Below are 22,359 nucleotides of genomic sequence, written 5' to 3'. Positions count from 1 at the left end.
GGCGGGCCCGCTGCTGCCCCCGGCGGCGGCGGCGGGGAAGTGTCGGGTGGGTCGGGGCGCGGAGGAGCAGCCGATGGGCAGCGAACCGGTCCCTGGTACCCAAGTGATGCCGCCCACCCAGGATGGGTCCTGCCCGCGGCCCGCACGCCCGCTCAAGGTGCCGCGCCAGTCCTCCTTCTTCCCGCCGCCGGTGCCCAACCCGTTCGTGCAGCGCTCGCGGCTCCGCGCGGCCCAGCGGCTGCAGGTGAGACTCCCCATCCATCGATCGATCGATCGGTGCTGTTATTTCCTATCGATCTCCGCCTCCCCTCCAACGGCCAGTCCGTTGCGAGCGGGGGAAGGCGTTTCTTGTTGCAGCGCACCCTCCCAAGCGCTCCTGAAATTAATAATAATACTGTTGCTATTTGTTAAGCGCTTCCTAGGGGCAGAGCACTGTTCTAAGCGCCGGGGGAGATACAGGTTGTCCCACGTGAGGCTCAGAGTCTTCATCCCCATTTGACAGATGAGGGAACTGAGGCCCAGAGAATAATAATAATAATAATGATGGTGGTGTTTGTTAAGCGCTTACTACATGCAGAGCACTGTTCTAAGCGCTGGGGGAGATACAGGTGGTCCCAAGTGAGGCTCATAGTCTTCATCCCCATTTGACAGATGAGGGAACCGAGGCCCAGAGAATAATAATAATGATGGTGGTGTTTGTTAAGCGCTTACTACGTGCAGAGCACTGTTCTAAGCGCTGCGGGAGATATAGGGTCATGGGTTGTCCCTCATGGGGCTCACGGTCTTCATCCCCATTTTACAGATGAGGGAACTGAGGCCCAGAGAAGTGAAGTGACTTGCCCAAAGGCCCAGCTGACAAGCGGCAGAGCTGGGATTTGAACCCATGACCTCTGAGTCCCCAGCCCGGGCTCTTGCCACTGAGCCACGCTGACACATTCGGTCGGATTTATCGAGCGCTTCGTGTGTCCGGGGCACTGTGCTAAGCGCTTGAGAGAGTAGGGTATAGCAAACACTGATTCATTCGGTCGTATCTCTTGAGCGCTTACTGTGGGCAGAGCACTGTGCTAACCGCTTGGGCGTGCGGTCTAACACATTCGTTCTTTCCATCGTATTTCTTCAGCGCTTAGTACAGTGCTCTGCGTATTAAGCGTTTGCTAGGTGCAGAGCACTGTACTAAGCACTTGGGAGAGGGAGAGGTAACAATAAACACATTCATTCGTATTTCTTGAGCCCTTATTGTGTGCAGAGCACTGTACTAAGCCCCTGGGAGAGTGCGGTGTAACCAACACATGCATATTTCTTGAGCGCTTACTGTGTGCAGAGCACTGTAGTAAGCGCTTGGGAGAGTGAGATAGAACAATCAACACATTAAATCGTATTTACTAAGCGCTTACTGTGTGCAGAGCGCTGTAGTAAATGCTTGGGAGAGTGAGATAGAACAATGAACACATTAAGTCATATTTACTAAGCGCTTACTGTGTGCAGAGCGCTTGGAAGGGTGTGATATAACAGTCATTCAATCGTAAATATTGAGCGCTTATTAGGTGCAGAGCACTGTACTAAGCACTTGTCGGGGGGTACAGTCAACAGAGTTAACAGGCACATTCCCTGCCTACACGAGCTTATAGTATAGAGGTGGAGACAGACGTTTCTTATATAAAATGTAATAATAATAATGATGGTATTTGTTAAGCGCTTACTCTGTGCCAAGCACTGTTCTAAGCGCTGGAATAGGGAGCGAGGGTCTTGAGGTCCTTCTCCCTCCTATACAGACCGAGAGTCCCTTGTGGGATATGGACTGTTTCCAACCTGATTAGTTTGTATCCACCCCAGCGCTTAGAATAAGCTTCGGAATGTAGTGAGTGCTTAATTATTAAAGGAAAAAAAAAGCCCGCCCCGTGTTTAGCAAGATCGGGATCTACCCGGGACCATAGACGGGGCAGACGAGAAGTGCTTTTTCTGTCTCTTCTTGCCAAACCTTGCTTTTGACATCCGACTTCCTTTTTGGAGAAAAGCCGGGTGATGTTTAAACTGCAGCAGGTTCCGCATTTTCGTCCGTCCTTTCCTGTTCTCCGCTAGGCCGGACTGTTGCAGCGACCTCCTTATTACTTTTCGCTTTCTAAAGCGCCCTGTCAAAAGACCTTCCTGGTGCAGTTCACTAGAGATGGGAGAGAATGAATGAGGAGGGAGAGGTGCCATGGAGAATCAACCTCAGAATTGTGGCATTTGTTAAGCACTTATTCTGCGCTAAGCACTGCACTATGCCCTGGAGTAGGTGCAAGTTAATCAGGTTGGACATAGTCCCTGTCCCGCCGGGGGCTCACTGTCGAAAAGTGGGGGAGAACAGATATTTAATCCCCATTTTACCGGTGAGGAAATGGAGACAGAGGAAAGCGGCGATCAGTACAAGGTCTCATCAGCGGGCAGGTGGAGGAGCTGGGGTTACAACCCAGATCACCTGCCGCCCGGATCCCTGCTCTCTTTCTACTAGGCCACACTTCAGTTAGCCAGTCCACCAATAATATGGATTTATAGTTGAATTGTACTCTCCCAAGCACGTAGTTCAATGTTCTATACACAGTACACAATCAATTGATGGGTTATAGTTGTCCTTTGGGTAGAAGAATATACCCCTGATAGTGAAGTTCACCAACGGCGTGCCTGTGTGACTGAAAAGGCCATTGTGGGATCAACAGATCCGGTCACATTGGACAAACAAGATGTTTGTCCCTTGTTGTGGTATTGAACTTAATGTCACTGTTTTCTCCTTTGTCTCCTTGACTCTTTTCATACAAAGCTTTTGCTCAAAGAGAGCTGCTCCCTTCTCAGTGGCAGTGTGCCATGCTAATCTGTCCTCAGCCACAGTGACTCCCCATTTTTCAGCTGGGGTGCAGCAGCATCTGAGACTTTTACCATGTCCTTAAATCCTCCCCCTGCCCTTCTTAAGAGCTTTCAGTTTCCCAATTTTCAACTCTCCCAAAAGCAGCTGTTTGAGTCTCCTGCTGTCGCTCATTCTCCTTACACTTTCCGTCAAGCTCAAGCGTCTTAAAGTGAGCCCAACTTCAATGCTAGGAGACAGTGTTCCAGAATTTTCTTGGTCCAGATCTTATTTATTTTTTCATTTGAGATCGAGTCTGGTCAGTGAGTGATGCTCACGGCACCTCTCATGGACCCAGATGTTAATCTGAGGTCCAGATCTCGGCCACAGAGAAGGGAGGACAACACTCCAGCTCTGGAGACTTTGGTGTGGAACGTAATAGAGTGTCACTGCGACACTCTTCTTTGAAAGTCTCCCAGTGGGTGTGTTGACCATCTTGATTCTTTTTTCTATTTCCCCGTCTATCGTCGCTTGGTTGATCGGTGTTCTGATTAGGTAGAATTAACTGAGCACCAAAGGAGTGTGAAGCACTGAATTAATCAATCAGCATGTTGTTAGTTAATAAGGCATTTGTTAAGTGCTTACTATGCGTCAAGCACTGTTCTCAGCACTGGGGTAGATACAAGTTAATCTGTGTGGACACAATCCCTGTCCCACTTGGGGCTCACAGACCACGTAGGGGAGAGTAGAATTTAATCCCCATTTTACAGTTGAAGCACAGAGAAGTTAAGCGATTTGCTCTTGGCCACACAGCGTGCAGTTGGCAGAGCTGCGATTAGAACTCAGGTCCTCTTCCTCCCAGGCCTGTGGTCTTTCCATTAGGCCATGCTGCTACCCATTTATACTGTGCTTACTCTTTCCAGAGCACCGTACAAAGCACTAGGGAAAGCGAATCAGAATTAAAAGATATGACTTGAGAAAGTGTACCAAATCGCAAGATGCGTGATCCTGCCCTCATGAAGCTTTAAGTCTAATGGGGACGGCACTAAAGAAATAGCAAGAGTAGGAGGAAAAATGAGAATGAAACAGCTAGTAGGACAAATGCCAGGATGAAATATCTGAATGCACGTGTAATATGAATGTATTTACATATATGTATATATTTGTGTGTTCATATATATATCTATGTACATATATTTATATATGTTTTGTTTAAATGCTGAAGATGAGTATAAATACATATGGGTTGAGTGGTTCTTTGGCTATGTCAGTTTTGATGTGTTGCAGAAGGAATTTCTGGACATTTGTTTATTAGATTATAGTCAGTCAACCAATCAGCCCTATTTATTGAGTGCTTACTATGTGCAGAGCACTGTACTGAGCGCTTGGGAGAATACAACAGAATTGGCAGACATGTTTCCTGCCCGTAACGAGTTTATAGTCTAGAGGGGGAAACGGGCATTAAAATCAATTACCAATAGGGGAATTGGCTAAGAAGAGGGAGGGATATGTGCATAAGTGCTTTGGACTGGGAATGGATGAATATCAAAGGGCTTAGGGAGTTCCATATCTATATGACACAGAAGGCAGGGCAAATATCATGGGAAATTGTGAGTTTAGAGTAGGTGTCTTGGAGGAGGTATGATTTTAGTAGGGCTTTGAGGATGAGGGAGAGTGGAAGTGTGTAGGATACGAAAGGGAAGGGAGTTCCAGACCACAGGAAGGATGAGTAAGAGATTGGCAGTGAAATAGATGAGGGAGAGCTTTTTGAAATTTTACCAAGTGCATATGAACTGTCATATAAACCTTTGCCTGAGAGTGCACAGGATCTGGAGCATCATTAACTGAACTGTATTAATCACATTCTTTCTGAGATAGAGAAAATTGGGAGATCCATCTGGCTCCATATATTGGAATATGGGAAGAAAGATCAAAGTTGATGACTTTTCAATATGCAAAGTACATCCGTTTCGAATATCCTCGAAGGTGTAGTGGTCGTAATTACCTTGAAATAATTAGTTCCTACTTGAAATTGTACATTGAAATCCCACACCATTTATGTTCATACCCTCTATTCACCCCTTCCTCAGTCCCACAGGACTTTTGTACCTGCCCATAATTTATTTATATTCATGTCTGTCTCCATGTCTAAACTGTAACCAACTCTGTTACACTGTGCTCTCCCAAGCGCTTAGTACAGTGCTCTGCACAAGATAAAGAATAAATAAAATGGCTCGCTTACTTATTATTTTCAAGTTCAAGAGGCAGCCTCACTTTCAGATCTGCTTTCTTTCACATCATCAAAAATGTACTTCTGAACTGCCAACTACAGAAAATCAATATCAGAAATCCAAGATTAGTCAGTGGCACCATCAGTTGCACAAAGATTGGGGTAAGGGGTTTGTTTTAGGTTAGTGGATTGGTTTGAGTGCCTTGGAAAATGCATCATTTCACATTTAATGATTTGAATTGCGTATCTGATAAAAATGGTTTGTCTACTGTTCCGGATGATTCGTCAGAACACCACCTAATGAGCCAGTCAACTTTTCATCTCTTCCCCAGCTGGCTCTGGTCTTTGTGCAGAGTTCTCCCCTTCCCCTCCCCCGCCGCCACCTCACCCCACACATACCCCCCCACCACCAGAACTCCCTCCCTCTATCTAGGAGAAGCAATGTGGTCTAGTGGTTAGAACCCGAGCCTGGGAGTCAGAAGGACATAGATTCTATTTCTGGCTCCACCACTTGTCTGATGGGTGACCTTGAGCAAGTCACTTCACTTCTCTGGGCCTCAATTACGTCATCTCTGAAGTGGGGATTATGACTGTGAGCCCCTCGAGGAATGTGAACTGTGTCCAACCTGATTAACTTGTATCTACCCCAGTGCTGAGAATAGTGCCTGACACAGAGTAAGCACTTAAAAAAATTCCATTTAAAAAAATCTGACAGACCAACATTCTTCCTTCTTCAAAGCTCTACTGAAATCGTACCCCCTCCAAGAAGCCTTCTCAGACTAAACTCTCATTCCCCCCCAACTCTATTTTCCCTATTACTTCTCCCATGTACCTAATCTTGCCCCCAAGCACTTAGGTTCATCTCCCCCTCCTCCCCTCTCCGGCCCCTACTGCATTTACGTATCCTTATACCCAGTTGCTTCCTTTACTTGTAATTTATTTTCATGTTTGTCTCCCCTACTAGACTATAAGCTCCTCCGAGTAGGGATTGTGCCTACCAACTGTATTGTACTCTCTCAAGCAGTTAGCACAGTGCTGTGCACCACGTAACGCTAAGGTGCCACTGATTGAATAATGCTATTCAGCAGCACTGTTGCAGGCTGAACTGCCCTGCTTAGGGATGCCCAAATGGCCAGGGCCCTAGTGAATTATCACATATAAAGTGAGCATGAGATTGCATCTCTGTGTTTGTATGTGTCAGTGAAAGGCCATCTCTCCATCAGCAACACCATCTTCAGACACGGATTATGTGTGTGTGTGTGAGAGAGAGAGAGAGAGAGAGAGAGAGAGAGAAACAGAGAAAGGAAGAAAGAAAAAAGAAAGGAAAGAAAGAAATTGTCCTATTAATCTGTGATGAAGCCCAGTGAAGTTTAAGATTTGAGCCTGTGAGAGAAATACGCTCGCCCTTTGTACCCTCTCAACCAATAAGTTCATCCATAATGCATCTACATGGGACCTTAAGTCTGTGGAGCCGAGGAACTTTAAACCTCAGATATCATCAATTGATTGATTAAATGAATGAAGAGATGTCCTCTTTTGAAGTCCATCTTTCTTGAACTGGGAGAACTGGCTTTGCACGTGGATATGATATTTTTAGGCTTTTGATTTAAGATGAGTTCGGTAGGCCAGGGCTGTCGTCATAGACATCAATACTCAGCAGCTGTCGTTTTCCAATCTCTAGCCTGGACAACCCCTCCACTGCTGCCCTTTGCCTGTAGGATAGGGAAACTTAGCCCCTTGTGGTTTGTAGATAAATCTATTTTTAACGCTACTTGAAAGTAACCAATCTGTGTTAAAATCTTTAAAGTTCGTACCAAGAGGTATCGTGTTTTCTTCTGGATGATAATGTACAGATTACCCTTTTACAAGAATAACCTGATAAGTGTAAACAGTTCTTATCGATTTATCTCCTTTACTTTTGACTCGCAGATTATCCTGCTTGGAATTATTCTATTTCCAATTCGGGTCTTATGCGTTGGATTGATTTTGCTACTGGCGTGGCCGTTTGCAGCGATTTCAACTCTCTGCTCCCCTGAAAAAGCAACCCAGCCGATTTTGGGATGGAGAAGGTAAGGAGTCGTTATCGTCAAAATCACATTAGTAGTGCTATTCTCCAATTAGATGAGTTGGGGGGAATTGCATGGCCTAGTGAAAAGAGCACAGGCCTGGGAATCAGAAAGACCTGGATTCTAATCCTCTCTCCTCCACTTGTCTGTTGTGTGACCTTGGGCAGGTCACTTAACTTCTCAGTGCCTCAGTTTCCTCACCTGTAAAATGGGGATCAAAAACCTGTCCTCCCTCCTACTTATACTGTGAGTCCAGTGAGGGCAGGGACTCTGTCCAACCTAATTATCTTGTATCCACCCAAGATTAAGATATCCAAACAAGCTGGTAAATACAATATCTGGTCCCGAATCTAGTACAGTGCTTGGCACCTAGTAAGTGCTTAAAGATCAGAATTGAATGATTTTAAGTATTTCGATCCGTTCAAATTGATTTGAAAGTATTTTTCATTTACCTCCAGGGCATCCTTTTGAGATGAAGTAGACTGTAGAAGAATTGTTTTGGAATTTCGAAAGATTCACATTTTGAAGTCACTGTTCACAATCTCACCTAAATTGTGTGCCCAGTACAGTCCACCCAGGGTACTCAGAAAGCACACAGGGCTGACTGCCATCTAAATGGTTTTCTAATGCTCCCCCTGTCTAATTCATTTCAATGTCTGTCTCTCCCACTATTCATTCAATAGTATATATTGAGTGCTTACTGTGTGCAGAGAACTGAACTAAGCGCTTGGAAAGTACAATTTGGCAACAGAGACAATCCCTGCCCAATGACGAGCTCACAGTCTAAACGGGGGAGACAGACAGCAAAGCAAAACAGAACAAAACAAAAACAAGACAACATCGTCAAGATAAATAGAGTCAAGGAAATGTACACCTCATTATCAAAATAAATAGGGTAATAAATAATATATACAAATGAGCACAGTGCTGAGGGGAGGGGAAGCGGGAAGAGCAGAGGGTGTGGGGGAGGAGAAGGGAAGGGGAGCAGAGGGAAAGGGGGGGTCAGTCTGGGAAGGCCTCCTGGAGGAGGTGAGCTCTCAGTAGGGCTTTGAAGAGGGGAAGAGAGTTAGTTTGGCGGATGTGAGGAGGGAAGCCATTCCAGAGCAGCGGTAGGACGTGGGCCAGGGGTCGACGGCAGGATAGGCGTGAACAGGGGACAGCGAAGAGGTGAGCGGGAGAGGAGCAGAGTGGTGGGAGAGGAGCAGAGTGTACGGGGTGGGCAGTAGAAAGAGAGAAGGGAGGTGAGATAGGAGGGGGCAAGATGATGGAGAACTTTGAAGCCAAAAGCTTATATTAAGGTCTTTGAGGGCAGGGGTCACGTCTACCAAATATGCACCAAATTCTCCCAAGTGCCTAAGACAGTGCTCTGCACACACGGTAAGCACTCAGTAAATATTGATTTGATTGTAACATGCATTGCTCCCCTCCTCCCCTGCCTCCTCACCTCAGAGGACACGACCCTCAGGGTTAAGAGCGTGTGAATGGCATCGTGCAAGCCACTAACACTACACCCAGTTTCTCTGAAGTCTCAGGACTGAGACCCATATGCCGCTCCCCATGATTCACTCTCATTTTTAACATCTCTAGAAAAGTCACTTTTTTCTTAGGCTCCAGCCCGTAACTCTACCAGAATGTTGGAGAAGTATTTAGTGGGGAACTATTTCAGAAATCCCGCTTGATTGCGCAGTGTTAACCCCCTGAGAAAACAGGTCTCCTTCACGCTTTGCTTCGAGGGAGATTTACCAGAGGAGATTTCAAAGAGAAAGGTAGATGATTATCTCTCTGGGGTAGTTTTAGTTCAGACCTGTTTGAAGTTGGGAGCTGGGGCTTCCCAGGGCCCTTTTCAGCACTCTACTCCATGCTGTGGACTTTCTAAGTGGCAGGCTCTTTTCGAGGATGACCTTCAACTAGTAAAAGCTGCTTCATTTCTCTTTCTTTTGAAAGGAAATTTTCTCAACGTGTCCTGAAGTTTCTGGGACGGGCCATGTTTCTCACAATGGGATTCATAGTTTCGGTGAAGGGGAAAGTGGCGAGCCCATTGGAGGCCCCGATCTTTGTGGTTGCCCCTCACTCGAGCTTCTTCGATGGCATTGCCTGTGTTGTGGCCGGGTTACCATCCATGGTCTCCCGGGTCGAGAATGCAAACGCCCTCCTGCTTGGCAGTAAGTATCTGGAGAAGGATCCCAGGCCTCTTAGACGCTCACTCACATTCCCTGCTGGCAGCCGGGAGGGGGAAGAGGGGGGGAAAAAATAGCCAAACGGAGCATTTCTGGCCGGAAGAAAGTACTCGGAGCTAATTGAGAACAGGAAGAGGAGACTCCAAAGGGCCAGAAAGGTGGAGAAAGGGGACCAGCATCTGGGGAAGGGGATTCCTGGTGGTCATGAAGACCGTTGGAAAGGCGGGGAAGAAGAAACCAGGAGGAGCAGAAAACGGAATTCTGTTGGGTAGAGCGAAGGCGGGAAAACCGACATCTGAAATTCCTCCCAAATTCTGGCCTCAGCTGTTTCAAAGGGGACAAGGATGGCTTGTGTTTTCATCTGTTTCATCCCCTTTCTTTCATCTGACCATAAGTATAAGTGGGCTTAGTTTGAAAGGGTGAGTGAAACTTTCAGAAGTGGGAGACAGCCCAAAGTGTTTTAAAAGCTGTTACTTTACTGAGTTAAACTAGAGCATTCTGAATTTTTCTTTTGGATATGGAGGGATCAGGCATAGCCACTGGTAAATTGAATTACCGTCCCAAGTGTCAAACCTCCTGTCACCCATTTTTCAGTTATTGTTCCAAATATCCTAATTAGAAATCAGTGTGGGTGTTTTTTTAAAATGTGTTCAACTTTAAACATTAAAGACTTCCTGCCATAAGAAATAATTACCCCATAATGCAGTAATTTTTCCATAAGAAGCTTTGCTTTATTCCTATGACACCTGTTTCCTTAGTAACAACTCTGTCGTCATTTTGCCGGGTGGTGTTTCGATGCTCTGGGGGAGTATTATTGTTGCTTTCTGTTTTGTCATCCAATTTCTTAATATCCTCCCATGTTTAAACTTACCAGTTGTTACAGGATGAATAACCTGAACCATGAAAATGATTTGTGGTTTTGTTTTTTCTTTGTTTGCTTCCTTGTTTTAAAGGAATACTCCGGGCTCTTCAGCCAGTGTTGGTGTCCCGTGTCGATCCGGATTCTCGAAAGACCACAATAAATGAAATAATAAAAAGAGCAACGTCAGGAGGGAAATGGCCACAGGTAAAAGGTTTTCAGCCATCTTTATATAAACAGTAAAGGTAATCACTCTTTGGTATTTACTGAGTGCTTACTGTGTGCAGAGCAGTGTACTAAGGGAAAACCACAATGTTCTGCTGATAATAGTAATAATAATAATAATGACATTTGTTAAGTGCTCACTGTGTGCCAAGCACTGTTCTAAACACCTGGTAGATACCAGCTAATCAGGTTGTCCCATGTGGGGCTCACAGTCTTAATCCCCATTTTACAGCTGAGGGAACTGAGGCACATAGAAGTTAAGTGACTTGGCCAAAGTCACATAGCTGATAAGTGGAAGAGCTGGGATAAGAACCCACAACCTCTGACTCTCAAGCCTGTGCTCTTTCCACTAAGCCACGCTGCTTGCTGATGGTAAAACATACCCGTCTCCTCTTAACCATTGATGTCCGAGTAATGACAAGGGACCAGCAAAGGTGTACAACTTTATTTTCATGGACAAAGTGTGCAAGAGAATCTCTGAGTGACACAATAATAATAATTGTGGTATTGTTAACCATTCATTACAAATAAAGCACTGTACTGAGCTCTGAGGTAGATACAGAATAATCAGATGGGACACAATCCCTGCCCCTCATGGGGCTCACAGTCTAAGTAGGAGGGAGTCCCCATTTTATAGACGAGGAAACTCAGTCACAGAAAAGTTAAGCGACTTGCCCAAAGTTACACAGCAGGGAGGTGACAGACCCAGGCTTAGAATCCAGGTCTTCTGACTTCCAGGCCCATGTTCTTTCCTCTAGGACACTCTGCTCATGGATGCAGTTCCTCACTGAAGCAGCGTGACTCAGTGGAAAGAGCACGGGCTTGGGAGTCAGAGATCAGGGTTTCGAATCCCAGCTCTGCCACTTGTCAGCTGTGTGACTGTGAGCAAGTCACTTAACTTCTCTGTGCCTCAGTTACCTCATCTGTAAAATGGGGATTCAGATTGTGAGCCTCAAGTGGGACAACCTGATTACCCTGGATCTACCCCAGCGCTTAGAACAGTGCTCTGCACATAGTAAGTGCTTAACAAATACCAACATTATTATTATTATTATTATTATTATTATTACTGAAGTGTTTCCTTGAACCGAAGGATAACTCAGTAAAGGAAAAACATCTGCAGTCCTCTTCGTTTGTGTTAGCATTTGTCTCCCGAAGCTTAAAGTGATGTAACTCAACTTCCAAGGCAAAAATTGCATTCTGCTCCTCTCCAGCTAATCGGTGGAATTAATAGGCACAGCCTGCAGTGACTAATGGTGCCAGGACAAATTGACGCTGTGGATGGGAACTTGTCTTCCTGGGATTTGTAAAAGCTAGGGAGGAGGAAATTGGAGGAGGCCGATTGATGGGATTCTGCACTGAGCAACTTCACCAACTCCACCTGAAACAAGCTCTGAGAACATGGGACGGACGCTCTGACAACATGGGGCGGACCCTCGGCATAGCCCGGTTCCACAAAGTGATGAATAATCATTCAATTGGGCTTGTTCACTGAGCGCCTACTTTGTGCTGAGCACTGTACTAAGTGCTTGGGGGAATGCCATACAGTTGATAAAAACTATCCCTACCCTCAAGGTACGAATAAAAATAATAATAATTGCGGCATTGGTTAAGCACTTACTATGTGCCAGGCACTGTACTAAACTCTGGGGTGGATATAAGTGAATCAGGTTGGACACGGATCCCGTCCCACGTGAGCTCACAATCTTAATCCCCATTTCGTAGGTGAGGTGTAGACTTTCCCAAGATCTCACAGCAGACAAGCAGCAGAGCCAGGCTAAGAACTCAGGTCCTGCTGACTTCCAGGTCCGTGCTCTATCCACTAGGCATCACGACACATTCCCAAGTGTAGTTCTGCCATAATGTGTGTTTTCACTCTGCAGTTTGGTTAGAGCATGGTAAGGGAATTAAGGACCTTTCTATTGATGAGGGATTTTGAAGAAATGGCTTGTGAGCACCTTTGTGTACACAGTACTGGAACAGCTAGATAGAATTAATGCACTAGTTTTCCTGAACATGAGATTTTGCAATAATTTGACCTACGAGAAGTAGATGCATAACTAAACTACTGGCATGACCCTTGATGTGTCTGTAATTTGTTCCACGGAAATCCAGATGTATCATTTATAGAGAGATGTATCATGGATTATTACACTTTCATATAGACTTCATCCCATTAGCCTATGAACCAGAAAACAAGAATGAAAGTGAATTAATGACCTGTCATTCTAATTTATTTCTTGCCTTCCATAGATACTGATTTTCCCAGAAGGCACCTGTACTAATCGTTCATGTCTGATCACTTTTAAACCAGGTAAGATTATTTAATGAGCTAGTCTTATACAGCGGGTTGGATTTGGAAATGTTGCAAGAAACAATTATGAAATAATGTTACCTTGAGAAATTGATTTATTCATGGAATAAATTTACTGAATTGTTTTTGAAGTTGTGAAACCCTTTGGTATTGTTTTAGCTCTTACCCTTCGGCAGTGGAGGGGTAGGATAATTGTAGAGTGGAGGTGAGGGGTTAGACAGTTAGGTTTCTAGCATGACTGTTAGGATAAGTTTCCCTCTAATCCACTCATGAATCCTAAGGGACTTAAAGCCACAGTACCTACTTTTATTTCTTAGAAAAACTTAAAGCATTAAACTGTTTTCAACTTTGTATAGATAGGGCAATTATTTGATATTTGCATGTATGGGAATAGAAATTCAATTTGAGATACTTAAACCCCCGAACAGTTAAATGTTGTTTTTTTTAAACTTTGTTACTTGGAATAGCAATTTCATAAAGGCACGCTCTGACTTTTACCTTGGGTAGCTGTTGGCTTTATATGTTGGGCCTTGTTAATTAAGATAGTGCTAAGTCAACTCATGATTTAAGATGACCCCATAAAAATCTAATGTTTGAGAATGGAAAGTCAGAAATGTTACTGGAAAATTTAAAAATATTTTGTGAGCTTATCAATCAATCCATGGTATTTATTGAATGCTTACTATGTGCAGACCACTGTACTAAGTGCTTGGGAGAGTCTGATGGAATCTAGTTGATAGACACAGCCCCTGCCCACAAGGAGTTTACAACCTAGTAATATTGTTGTTAATGAATGGTTACTAATAAAAGGTAACAAGTCAAAAAACTCAGTTTGACCCGGGATATTTTTATCATTCATTCAGTTGCATTTATTGAGCATCTGCTGTGTGCATAGTACTGTTTTGGAGGGATTTGAGGTTTTATTAACAGTGTTTGTTATGCATTTACTATATGCTAGGCACTGTACTAAGTGCTGGGATAGGTACAAGCTAATTAGATTGGACACAGTCCATGTCCTACAAGGGGCTCACAGTCTTAATCCACATTTTGCAGATGAGGTAACTGAGGCACAGACAAGTTAAGTGACTTTCCCAAGGTGGTGGAGCCGGGATTAAGAACCCAGGTCCTCCTGACTCCCAGGCCCATGGTCTAACCACTAGACAATGATGCTTTTCTTCTATCCATCTCATTTTCCTCTCCCCTCTCTTTTCCTCTTCCCCTCTCTCTTTCTCGGGCCACATTGCATCCCTTTCCTGTTCTAGGTTCTTGAGAGAGTACCATAGAGCGTGGCTTAGTGGAAAGAGCACGGACTTGGGGGTCTGAATTTGTGGGTTCTAATTCCAGCTCCACCACTTATCAGCTGTGTGACTTGGGGCAAGTCACTTCACTTCTCTGTGCCTCAGTTACCGCATATACAATATAAGGATTAAGACTGTGAGCTCTGTGTAGGACAAGGATGGTGTCCACTCCAACTATCTTGTGTCTACCTCAGCGTTTAGTACAGGACCTGCACATAGTAAATGCTGAACAAACCAATAATAATAATTATTATTATCATCATCATCAGTGGTATTTGAGTGCCTACTCTGTGCCAACGGGCAGCTTTTAGGCAGTCAGAATGCAAACAGAGCTGTGGGTGGAAAGGCAGCCAAAGAGGAGATCAAAGAGGGTCAGGGAGTTGAGAAGCAGCATGGCCTGGTGCATAGAGCCTGGCCCTGGGAGTCAGAAGGACCTGGGTTCTAATCCCGGCTCCATCACATGTCTCCTAGGTGACTTTGGGCAAATCACTTCACTTCTCTGGGCCTCAGTTCCCTCATCTGTAAAATGGGGATTAAGACTGTGAACCCCATTTGGGACTTGGATTGTGTCCAACCTGATTAATTTGCATCTACCCCAGCACTTAGTATAGTGCCTGGGACATAGTAAGCGCTTAACAAATACTATAAATAATAAAGCAATAGGAGGTACTTACCCTTTAGTGACTCAGGTGTCCACAGTAAGGGAATTCATTGGCTAATTTATTCAACTATCGTCTCCATTTTCTGTGCTAAAATTCGTTTTAAATGCACTTAGTACAGTGCTCTGCAGAGTTAACCCTCATTCTATACCATTGATTGATTGATTGATTCCAAATAATCCTGGGATTCTGGCAGCATCCTTTCGAGAAACGTAGGCTAAATGTAAGTAGGGTTTATTGGAGCTTTCTTGAGTCCTCTATCCATCCTCAAACCTCTTAGGGTTCCAACAGGACAATTCTTGGACTCCTGAGTCCTCTTTTATTAGTCGGTCAAGGGACATTCATTCAGTCGTATTTATTGGGTGCTTACTGTGCACAGAGCACTTTTCTAAGTGCTTGGGAGACAACAATGCAACAGTAAACAGACACGTTCCCTGCCCACAACATGCTTTACAGTCTACTACTCAGGTTCCAAATATTTAGTACAGGCATATGTCAAAAGCTCCCAACAGTACCATTCCCAAATACAAAAGACGCCACATGTATGTATGAAACCTGTCTTCCTTTGGAGCATCTTACCCCTGTCCCCTTGGAATCTGTAACTACCCAAAATTTCACAGCCACTTTATTCATTTATTTAGTTTTCTTTCCAATAATTTTTTGTATTGACCCAAAAGTTGAATTGCAGAATTTCTTTTCTAGGAGCATTCATTCCAGGAGTTCCGGTACAGCCAGTCCTGTTAAGATATCCAAACAAACTGGTAAGCCCATTAAATCACCAAGGGAGGGAAAGAAAAGCCTTCAAAACTTAAAAAAAAAAGAAAAGCAGTTTAGCATAGATAGCTGGGGTCCTCTCCAGAATTTGGTTGGTTATTGCCAGAAATGATAAAACCAGATTATAGTTTGATGGGTTTTTTTCATTAGTTGAAGAAGCATTTTTCTTTAAATGATAGGCTGACGTTCTTTGATGTAAAATAATTTTGATTAAAATCAATGAGGGTCAAAAGGAGGCAAGCTTTCCTCATCTCTGAGGCCCATTGGTGCTCTATCAGTGTAACAGTCACTAGCTGACAAACTGCAGAACTCGACATAAATTTCAGATTAGTATGAAGCGTGGAGAACAATACCTTATTAGGGAACCATTTCCGAGGGAAATCAGATCCAGGGTATTGTTGGCTGTAGGAGTTGGAAGAACCCATCAGTTAGACCACCACTTTGTCTTTCCGAGGAGGCTAGATTTGGAGACTGTGTGGTGTTGAGAAGGATGATCAGCTATGGGGGAATTCTTCTTTTAAAAAAAAAATCAGAGAAAGTGACCAAGAGTGTGTCTTGTCTAAAATAATAATAATTATAGTATTTAAGTGCTCACTATGAGCCAGGCACTGTAATAATAATAAAGTAATTATGGTATTTATTAAGCATTTACTATGTGCCAGGCATTGTACTAAGCGCTGGAGTGGATGCAAGCGAATCAGGTTGCACATGGTCCCTGTCCCAGGTGGGGCTCACAGTCTCAATCCCTATTTTACGGATGAGGTAACTGAGGCCCAGAGATTAGTGAATTGGTATGCCCAAAGTCACGCAGCAGACAAGTGGTGGAACAGGAATTAGAACCCGTGACCTTCCCGACTCCCAGGCCCATGCGGTCTTCACTACTCCATGCTGCTTCTCAAGAATCAATCGTGTGAAAGCTGTGTTCCCAGTTGTGTTCACTTCAGAACAAAGGGCCCCTACTAGCTTTCAACCTGCATGAAGGATTGACTTGACTTTTTTTTTAAATGGTATTTTTTAAGTGTTTGCTGTGTCCCAGGCGTTGTACTAAATGCTGGAGTAAATGCAAGATAATCAGGTTTCAGTGATTAGGTTCCATTCCCTCCAAGACCTCAGTATCAAAGGATTGGAATTTCATTACATTTACTGGTATATGTCTCTGGGTTAAAAGGTTTTGGGTTTTTTTAATGTATGGTTTTTGTTAATGGTATTTGTCAAGCACTTCTATATGCCAGGCACTGTACTAAGCCCTGGGTTAGAGATAAGCTAATCAGGTTGGATACAGCCCCTGTCCCACAAAGGGCTCACAATCTTAATCCCCATTTTACAGTTGAGGGAATTGAGGCCCAGAGAAGTGAGGTAACTTGCCCAAGGTCCTCTCACTCCCAGGTCTGTACTCTGTCCATTAGGCCTTGCTGCTTCTCAAAGTCGATGATGTTTTCCCAAAATTTTCACTTTGCCTATCTCTTTCCACCTTTCTCCCTGACCATTTAAAAATATTTTCAATTTTTTTTTTAACTTGAGCCCACAGTGACATAATCCCATTTGAAGTCGTATTTATTCCCTCCAAACAGGAGCAAACGGCTCAAAGAACATAGCTCTTAAAAGGGATCTGTGTGTCTGTGTGTGTGTGTGTGTATGTGTGTGTGAGCATGGGAGGTGGGGAGTAGAGTTGATTTTACTAACAGATTTAAAACTTGACTAGCAATTTATTACTTCGATGTTTTCCCCCTGGGCTGACGTTTCAATGCTTTCTCTCCTTAGGACACTGTGACCTGGACGTGGCAGGGATACACATTGTAAGTTGCATGCTTTACTACCGGTGAAAAGAAGTAGTAATAATAATATTTATCAAGTACTAAGTGCTGGGTGCGAATCCACAGGGGGCGGTTAGACCTGGTTCCTCTGGAAGCTCAAAATCTATGAGGGCTTGGAATAAAATATCAGCAAAGGGGACAGCACTTAATAATAATAATGGTATTTTTTAATTGCTTACTATGTGCCAGTCAAGTCTTCAGGGCCCCTCCCTTATCTGGTCTTAGCATAATAGTCAGAAGCTTGGAATCTCTGTGTCCCTAATGTGTTTCCATCCCTGTTTGCAGTAGGCCATTGTAAAGTTCTTTCAGTGCTTCTGACTTCTTGTACATAATGGCCTTATTCATTATGGTCCTATCGTACTTTCACCAGTTCTGAACAAATACTCCAAATGGCTCTGGTTACGGCACTTACATTTCATATTTGCAATATTTGAATTCACATTCAGGCTCTGATTACGTGAAGCTTAATCAGATTTACCACTGATTTGTCTTTTGTGGCTGAATTACTCCTCTGAGCAATGTAGAAAATTAGAAAATGTGCAGTTAATTGTTAGCATTGAATAATGTAGAAGATGATCAGCAGATTAGTCTAAATTTGTGTTACCTTCTTACCAGATATTGAAAATAATCAGAGAGAAGCCACATGCTTGAGAGTTAGAGGATCTGCATTCTAAACCTGGCCCTGCCCTGTGCCTGTTTTGTGATCTTGGGCAAGTCTCTTTACTTCTCTGTGCCTTAGTTCCCTCATCTGTAGAATGGGAGAAGCAGCATGGAGTAGTGGATAGAACGTGGGCCTGAGAGTTGGAGGTCATGGGTTCTGATCCCAGATCCACCACTTGTCTGCTGTGACCTTGGGCAAGTTACTTCACTTCTCTGGGCCTCAGTTACCTCATCTGTAAAACGGAGGTTAAGACTGGGGCAGGGAGTAGGCTTTAATCCCCATTTTACTGATGAGTTAACTGAGGCCCAGAGAAGTGAAGTAATTTTCCCAAGGTCACCCAGCAGACAAGTGGCAGAGCTGGGATTAGAACCCAGGTTCTTCTGACTCCCAGACCTGGGCTTTCTCCACTAGACCATGCTGGAACCCTTCAAGGGACACATTTCCTGCCCACCTGGAGCTTCCACTCTAATGGGGGAGACTGATATGAAGCTATTAACACATAAAGGAATCACAGGAAGTAATCGATAGCATCTGGTTGGCCACAGCCTGGAATAGCCATTACTTCTCTTATGCTCCCCACTTCTTCATTCTATTGGTGATGATTCATGTCAGGAGGGGAACAAATCTGAACTATATTTGGCCTGGAGTTATGTGTTCTTGAGTACAGATACTGAAGTTCTTGTTTCAGATCTTTTTTTATTCCTGTCGTCTAGCAAATCATTCATTGGGAAGAGGGTTCAGTTGAGGGTAGAATTTAGTAGACTCTCATAATCAAATTTGCATTGATAAAAGTGCAGTGGAGGGAGTCAGAAGGACCTCAGTTTTAATCCTGGCTCCACCGCTTGTCTGCTCTGTGACCTTAGGCAAGTCACTTGTCTTGACCTCAGTTTCCTCATTCCCTGTAAAAATGGGGATTCCAACTGTGAGCCTCATGTGGAATATGGACTGTGTCCAACCTGATTAGTTTATATCTACCCCAGCACTTAGTACAGTGCCTGGCACAAAACACCTCACAAATAGCATTTTTTAAAAAAAGGAAAAACCCCTCCACACATTGCTCAAGAAATCTGCTGGGCTCCAAAAGTCTAGCAGAACATGGTTTTGGCAAGTTTGCTTTCCCAAGAGTTCTTTTTGGAAAAAACCTTATCAGTAGTTACATGATTTACCTGCACACCCCCAAGCTGTTTACTGGTTTTGCTGGGTGAGTAATGATGATGTGGTAGATAAAGACCAAAGCAGGCTCTTCTTTTGATTAAAAAAATCCATGGGTTGTTGTTTTTTTAATGTTGAGCAGAAAATAATTAAAATCTTTATAGGTCTTGTCAGAGTTTTCTAATTGGATATTTAATCTTTATTTAACAATAACTATAATTAAGTAATATTTATGGAACAGTCACTGTGTGCAAAGCACTATACTAAGCGCTTGGGAAAGTACAGTACAATAGAGTTGGTAGGCAAGTTCCCTGCCCACAGGGAGCTTACAGTCTAGCTTATACCTACCTACTTGTGGGGTAGTTTCACTATAGGAATTATGGCAAAAAATGATATGTGTTGAAATTAAAGCATTGATACAATTGAAATTAAAGGAATTATGACTAACATTGCATTTCTGCAGCATTATTTAAATTTGCCATTGTCCTTTTTTTTCCTCCAGCATTCAGCTTTGCACGATGACTTTTTGCCAGGTCTTCACAAAGGTGGAAATTGAGGTGAGGCTCGACCAGAATTTAGCCACAAAATATTTTGTCTTTTTGTGTATTTCCCTAGAAATTAGTCCAGATGTTAAGAAGTATGGCCTAGTGGATAGAGTATGGGCCTGGGAGTCAGGAGGACCCATGTTCTAATCCCGGCTCCTCCACTTGTCTGCTGTGTGACCTTGGTTAAGTCACTTAACTTCTGTATGCCTCATCTGGAAAATGGGGATTAAGAATATGAGCCCCATTTGAGGCAGGGACTGTGTCCAACCTGATTGGCTTATATCTACCCCAGCACTGTAGTACTATACTAAAAGCTTGGGAGAGTACGATACGGCAGAATTAGCAGACATGTTCCCGGCTCATAAGAGTGGGGACAGTGTAGAATTGGAACTAGCGGGTCGATGCAGGCCTTTATTAACAGCCTCTGTCTATATACTATGATGTGAAAGGGCTCAGCTTTTATCCTTGTGAACGTTGTCTTCTGTCAGGTCAACCGCTTAACATCGAAGGGAGGTCGGATCGGGAAACGGTTGCCATTTTACAGGTTGGGAAATAAAAGCACCAAGAGGTTAAGTGACTCGTCCAGGGTCAGTGACGGATGGAAGTGAAACTCGGGCTTTCCAGACGATCGGCTAAGCACTTTCCACCCTGGAGAATACTGACTCTCCAAATAGCATGTGATAGCTTGTGGGCAGGAAACGTATCTGCGAATATTGTTGCATTGTACTCTACCAAGCTTGTAGCACAGTACTGTGCACATAGTAAGCGCTCAATAAATACCATTGATGAGGATGATAGCATGCTTAGGGGTCTGACTCTCCGTCCCTGTTCATCTCGTTAAAGACCACCTCGAGTTGTAAATTGAGAAGATAATTTCAGCAGAGTTGAGCTCTCTTAGGCTTGAGGAGGGTGCGTGCATGGGAATTGCCTTCCAAATCTCAGACTGGGTTGGAGGCATCTAAGGGTCCTTGACCCTCAGCCGACATCAGCACTGCATGTTTGTTAAATCGCCGGTCTGGGATACAACAGTAGCCAACAAAACCAGAACAAAAGTTGAGCATCATCAGGGAGAGGATAGAAAAAAAAAGGTGTAATTTTACCATTATGTAAAACCGTGGCTTGACTGCATCTGAAATATCTGTGGGGTAGATGAGCCCCATGCGGGACAGGAGCTGTGTCCAACCTGATTACCTTGTATCTACCCCAGTGCTTGGCATATTAAGCGCTTAATTATTATTATTATTTAAGATGATCAATCAATCATTGATCACAGTACTAAGCACTTGGGAGAGTACAGAATAACTATCACTACCACATCGAGTTTACAGTCTAGAGGGGGAGACAGACATTAATACAAATAAATAAATTACAGATAGGGATGTAAGTGCTGTGGAGCTGGAAGAGGGGATGAAAAAGAGGACCGAGTCTGGGCAACGCAGAAGGGAGTGGAAGAGAAGGAAAAGAGGGCTTAGTCAGGAAAGGCCTCTGGGAGATGTGTCTTCAAAAAGGTTTTAAAGATGGAGAAAGTAATTGTTGGCTATGAAAGGGAAGGGCGTTCCAGGCCAGAAGCAGGATGTGGGTGAGAGGGCTAGCGGCGAGATAGATGAAATCGAGATACAGTGAGTAGGTAGACATTAGAGGGTGAAGTGTGTGGGCTGGGTTGTGGAAGGAGAGTAGCTGGGTGAGGTAGTTGCGGGCAAGGTGAATGATGGCTTTAAAGTCGATGGGAAGGAGTTTCTGTTTGATGCAGAGGTGGATGGGTAACCACTGGAAGAAGTGGGGAAACATGGTCTGAATGTTTCTGTAGAAAAATGATTCAGACAGCAGAGTGAAGAATGGACTGTAGTGGGAAGAGAAGGGAGGCAGGAGATAGGCAAGGAGGCTGGTACGGTAATCAAAGCGGCATAAGATAAGTGCTTGGATTAACATGGTAGTTTAGATGTAGAGGAAAGGGCATAATTTCCCAATGTCTCAAAGGTTGAACTGACAGGATGTACTGGTGAACTGAATATGTGGGTTGAGTGAGAGAAGAATCCAGCGTAATGCCAAGTTTACGGGCTTGTAAGACAGGAAGGATGGACGATGGTGCTATCTACAATGATGGGAAGGTCAGGGGAAGGACAGGGTTTGGGTGGGAAGGTAAGGAGTTCTGTTTTTCACATAATTTTAGGTGACAGCAGGACATCCAAATAGAGATGTCTTGAAGGCAGGAGGAAATGTGAGGCTGCAGAGAGGGTAATGGCTGAAAATGTAGATTTGGGAATCGTCTGCATAGAAGTCGTAGTTGAAGCCATAGGAGTGAATGAGTTCTTCAAGGGAGTGGGTGTAGATGGAGAATAGAAGGGTACCCAGAACTCAACTTTGAGGGACACTCACAGTTAAGGGGTGGGAGGCAGAAGAGGAGCCCTTGAAAGAGACCAAGAATGAGCGGCCAGAGAGATGGAAAGAGAACCAGGAGAGGACAGTGTCAGGCTGAGGTTGGACAGTGTTTCCAGGAGAAGGGGATGGTCAACAGTGTCGAAAGCAGCTGAGGGGTCGAGGATTAGGATTGAGTAAATACTTTGGAATTTGGTAAGAAGTAGATAATTTGTGACTTTAGAGAGGGTGGTTTCTGAGGAGTGAAAGGGGTGGAAGCCAGATTGGAGGGGGTCAAGGAGACAATTGGAGGAGAAGAACTTGACAGTGGGTATAGACAACTCGCTCAAGGAGTTTGGAGAGGAATGGTAGGGCTATAACTGGAAGGTGCCGTGGGATCCAGGGAGGATTT

At 44.1% G+C, this 22,359-nt stretch overlaps 1 protein-coding gene across 3 annotated transcripts in view; it reads left to right on the top strand.

Annotated features, from left to right (window-relative positions):
- The window catches only part of LPCAT2 (lysophosphatidylcholine acyltransferase 2), a 55,173-nt gene continuing 32,814 nt past the window's right edge, over positions 1-22,359 (top strand). For all 3 annotated transcript variants that reach the window (XM_029076202.2, XM_007669435.4, XM_001508376.5), the window contains exons 1-8: positions 1-244; positions 6,978-7,117; positions 9,059-9,276; positions 10,245-10,357; positions 12,629-12,689; positions 15,349-15,407; positions 17,182-17,216; positions 19,550-19,604. In XM_029076202.2, coding sequence (XP_028932035.1) covers positions 74-244; positions 6,978-7,117; positions 9,059-9,276; positions 10,245-10,357; positions 12,629-12,689; positions 15,349-15,407; positions 17,182-17,216; positions 19,550-19,604 — 852 coding nt within the window. In that variant the 5' untranslated portion in view covers positions 1-73. The remainder of the gene's footprint in view (positions 245-6,977; positions 7,118-9,058; positions 9,277-10,244; positions 10,358-12,628; positions 12,690-15,348; positions 15,408-17,181; positions 17,217-19,549; positions 19,605-22,359) is intronic.

The sequence above is a fragment of the Ornithorhynchus anatinus genome, chromosome 11 (genome assembly GCF_004115215.2).
Source record: "Ornithorhynchus anatinus isolate Pmale09 chromosome 11, mOrnAna1.pri.v4, whole genome shotgun sequence".
NCBI classification, from domain to species: domain Eukaryota; kingdom Metazoa; phylum Chordata; class Mammalia; order Monotremata; family Ornithorhynchidae; genus Ornithorhynchus; species Ornithorhynchus anatinus.
Note: the sequence above shows the minus strand (reverse complement) of the source record. Positions and strands in the feature narration are given on the sequence as shown.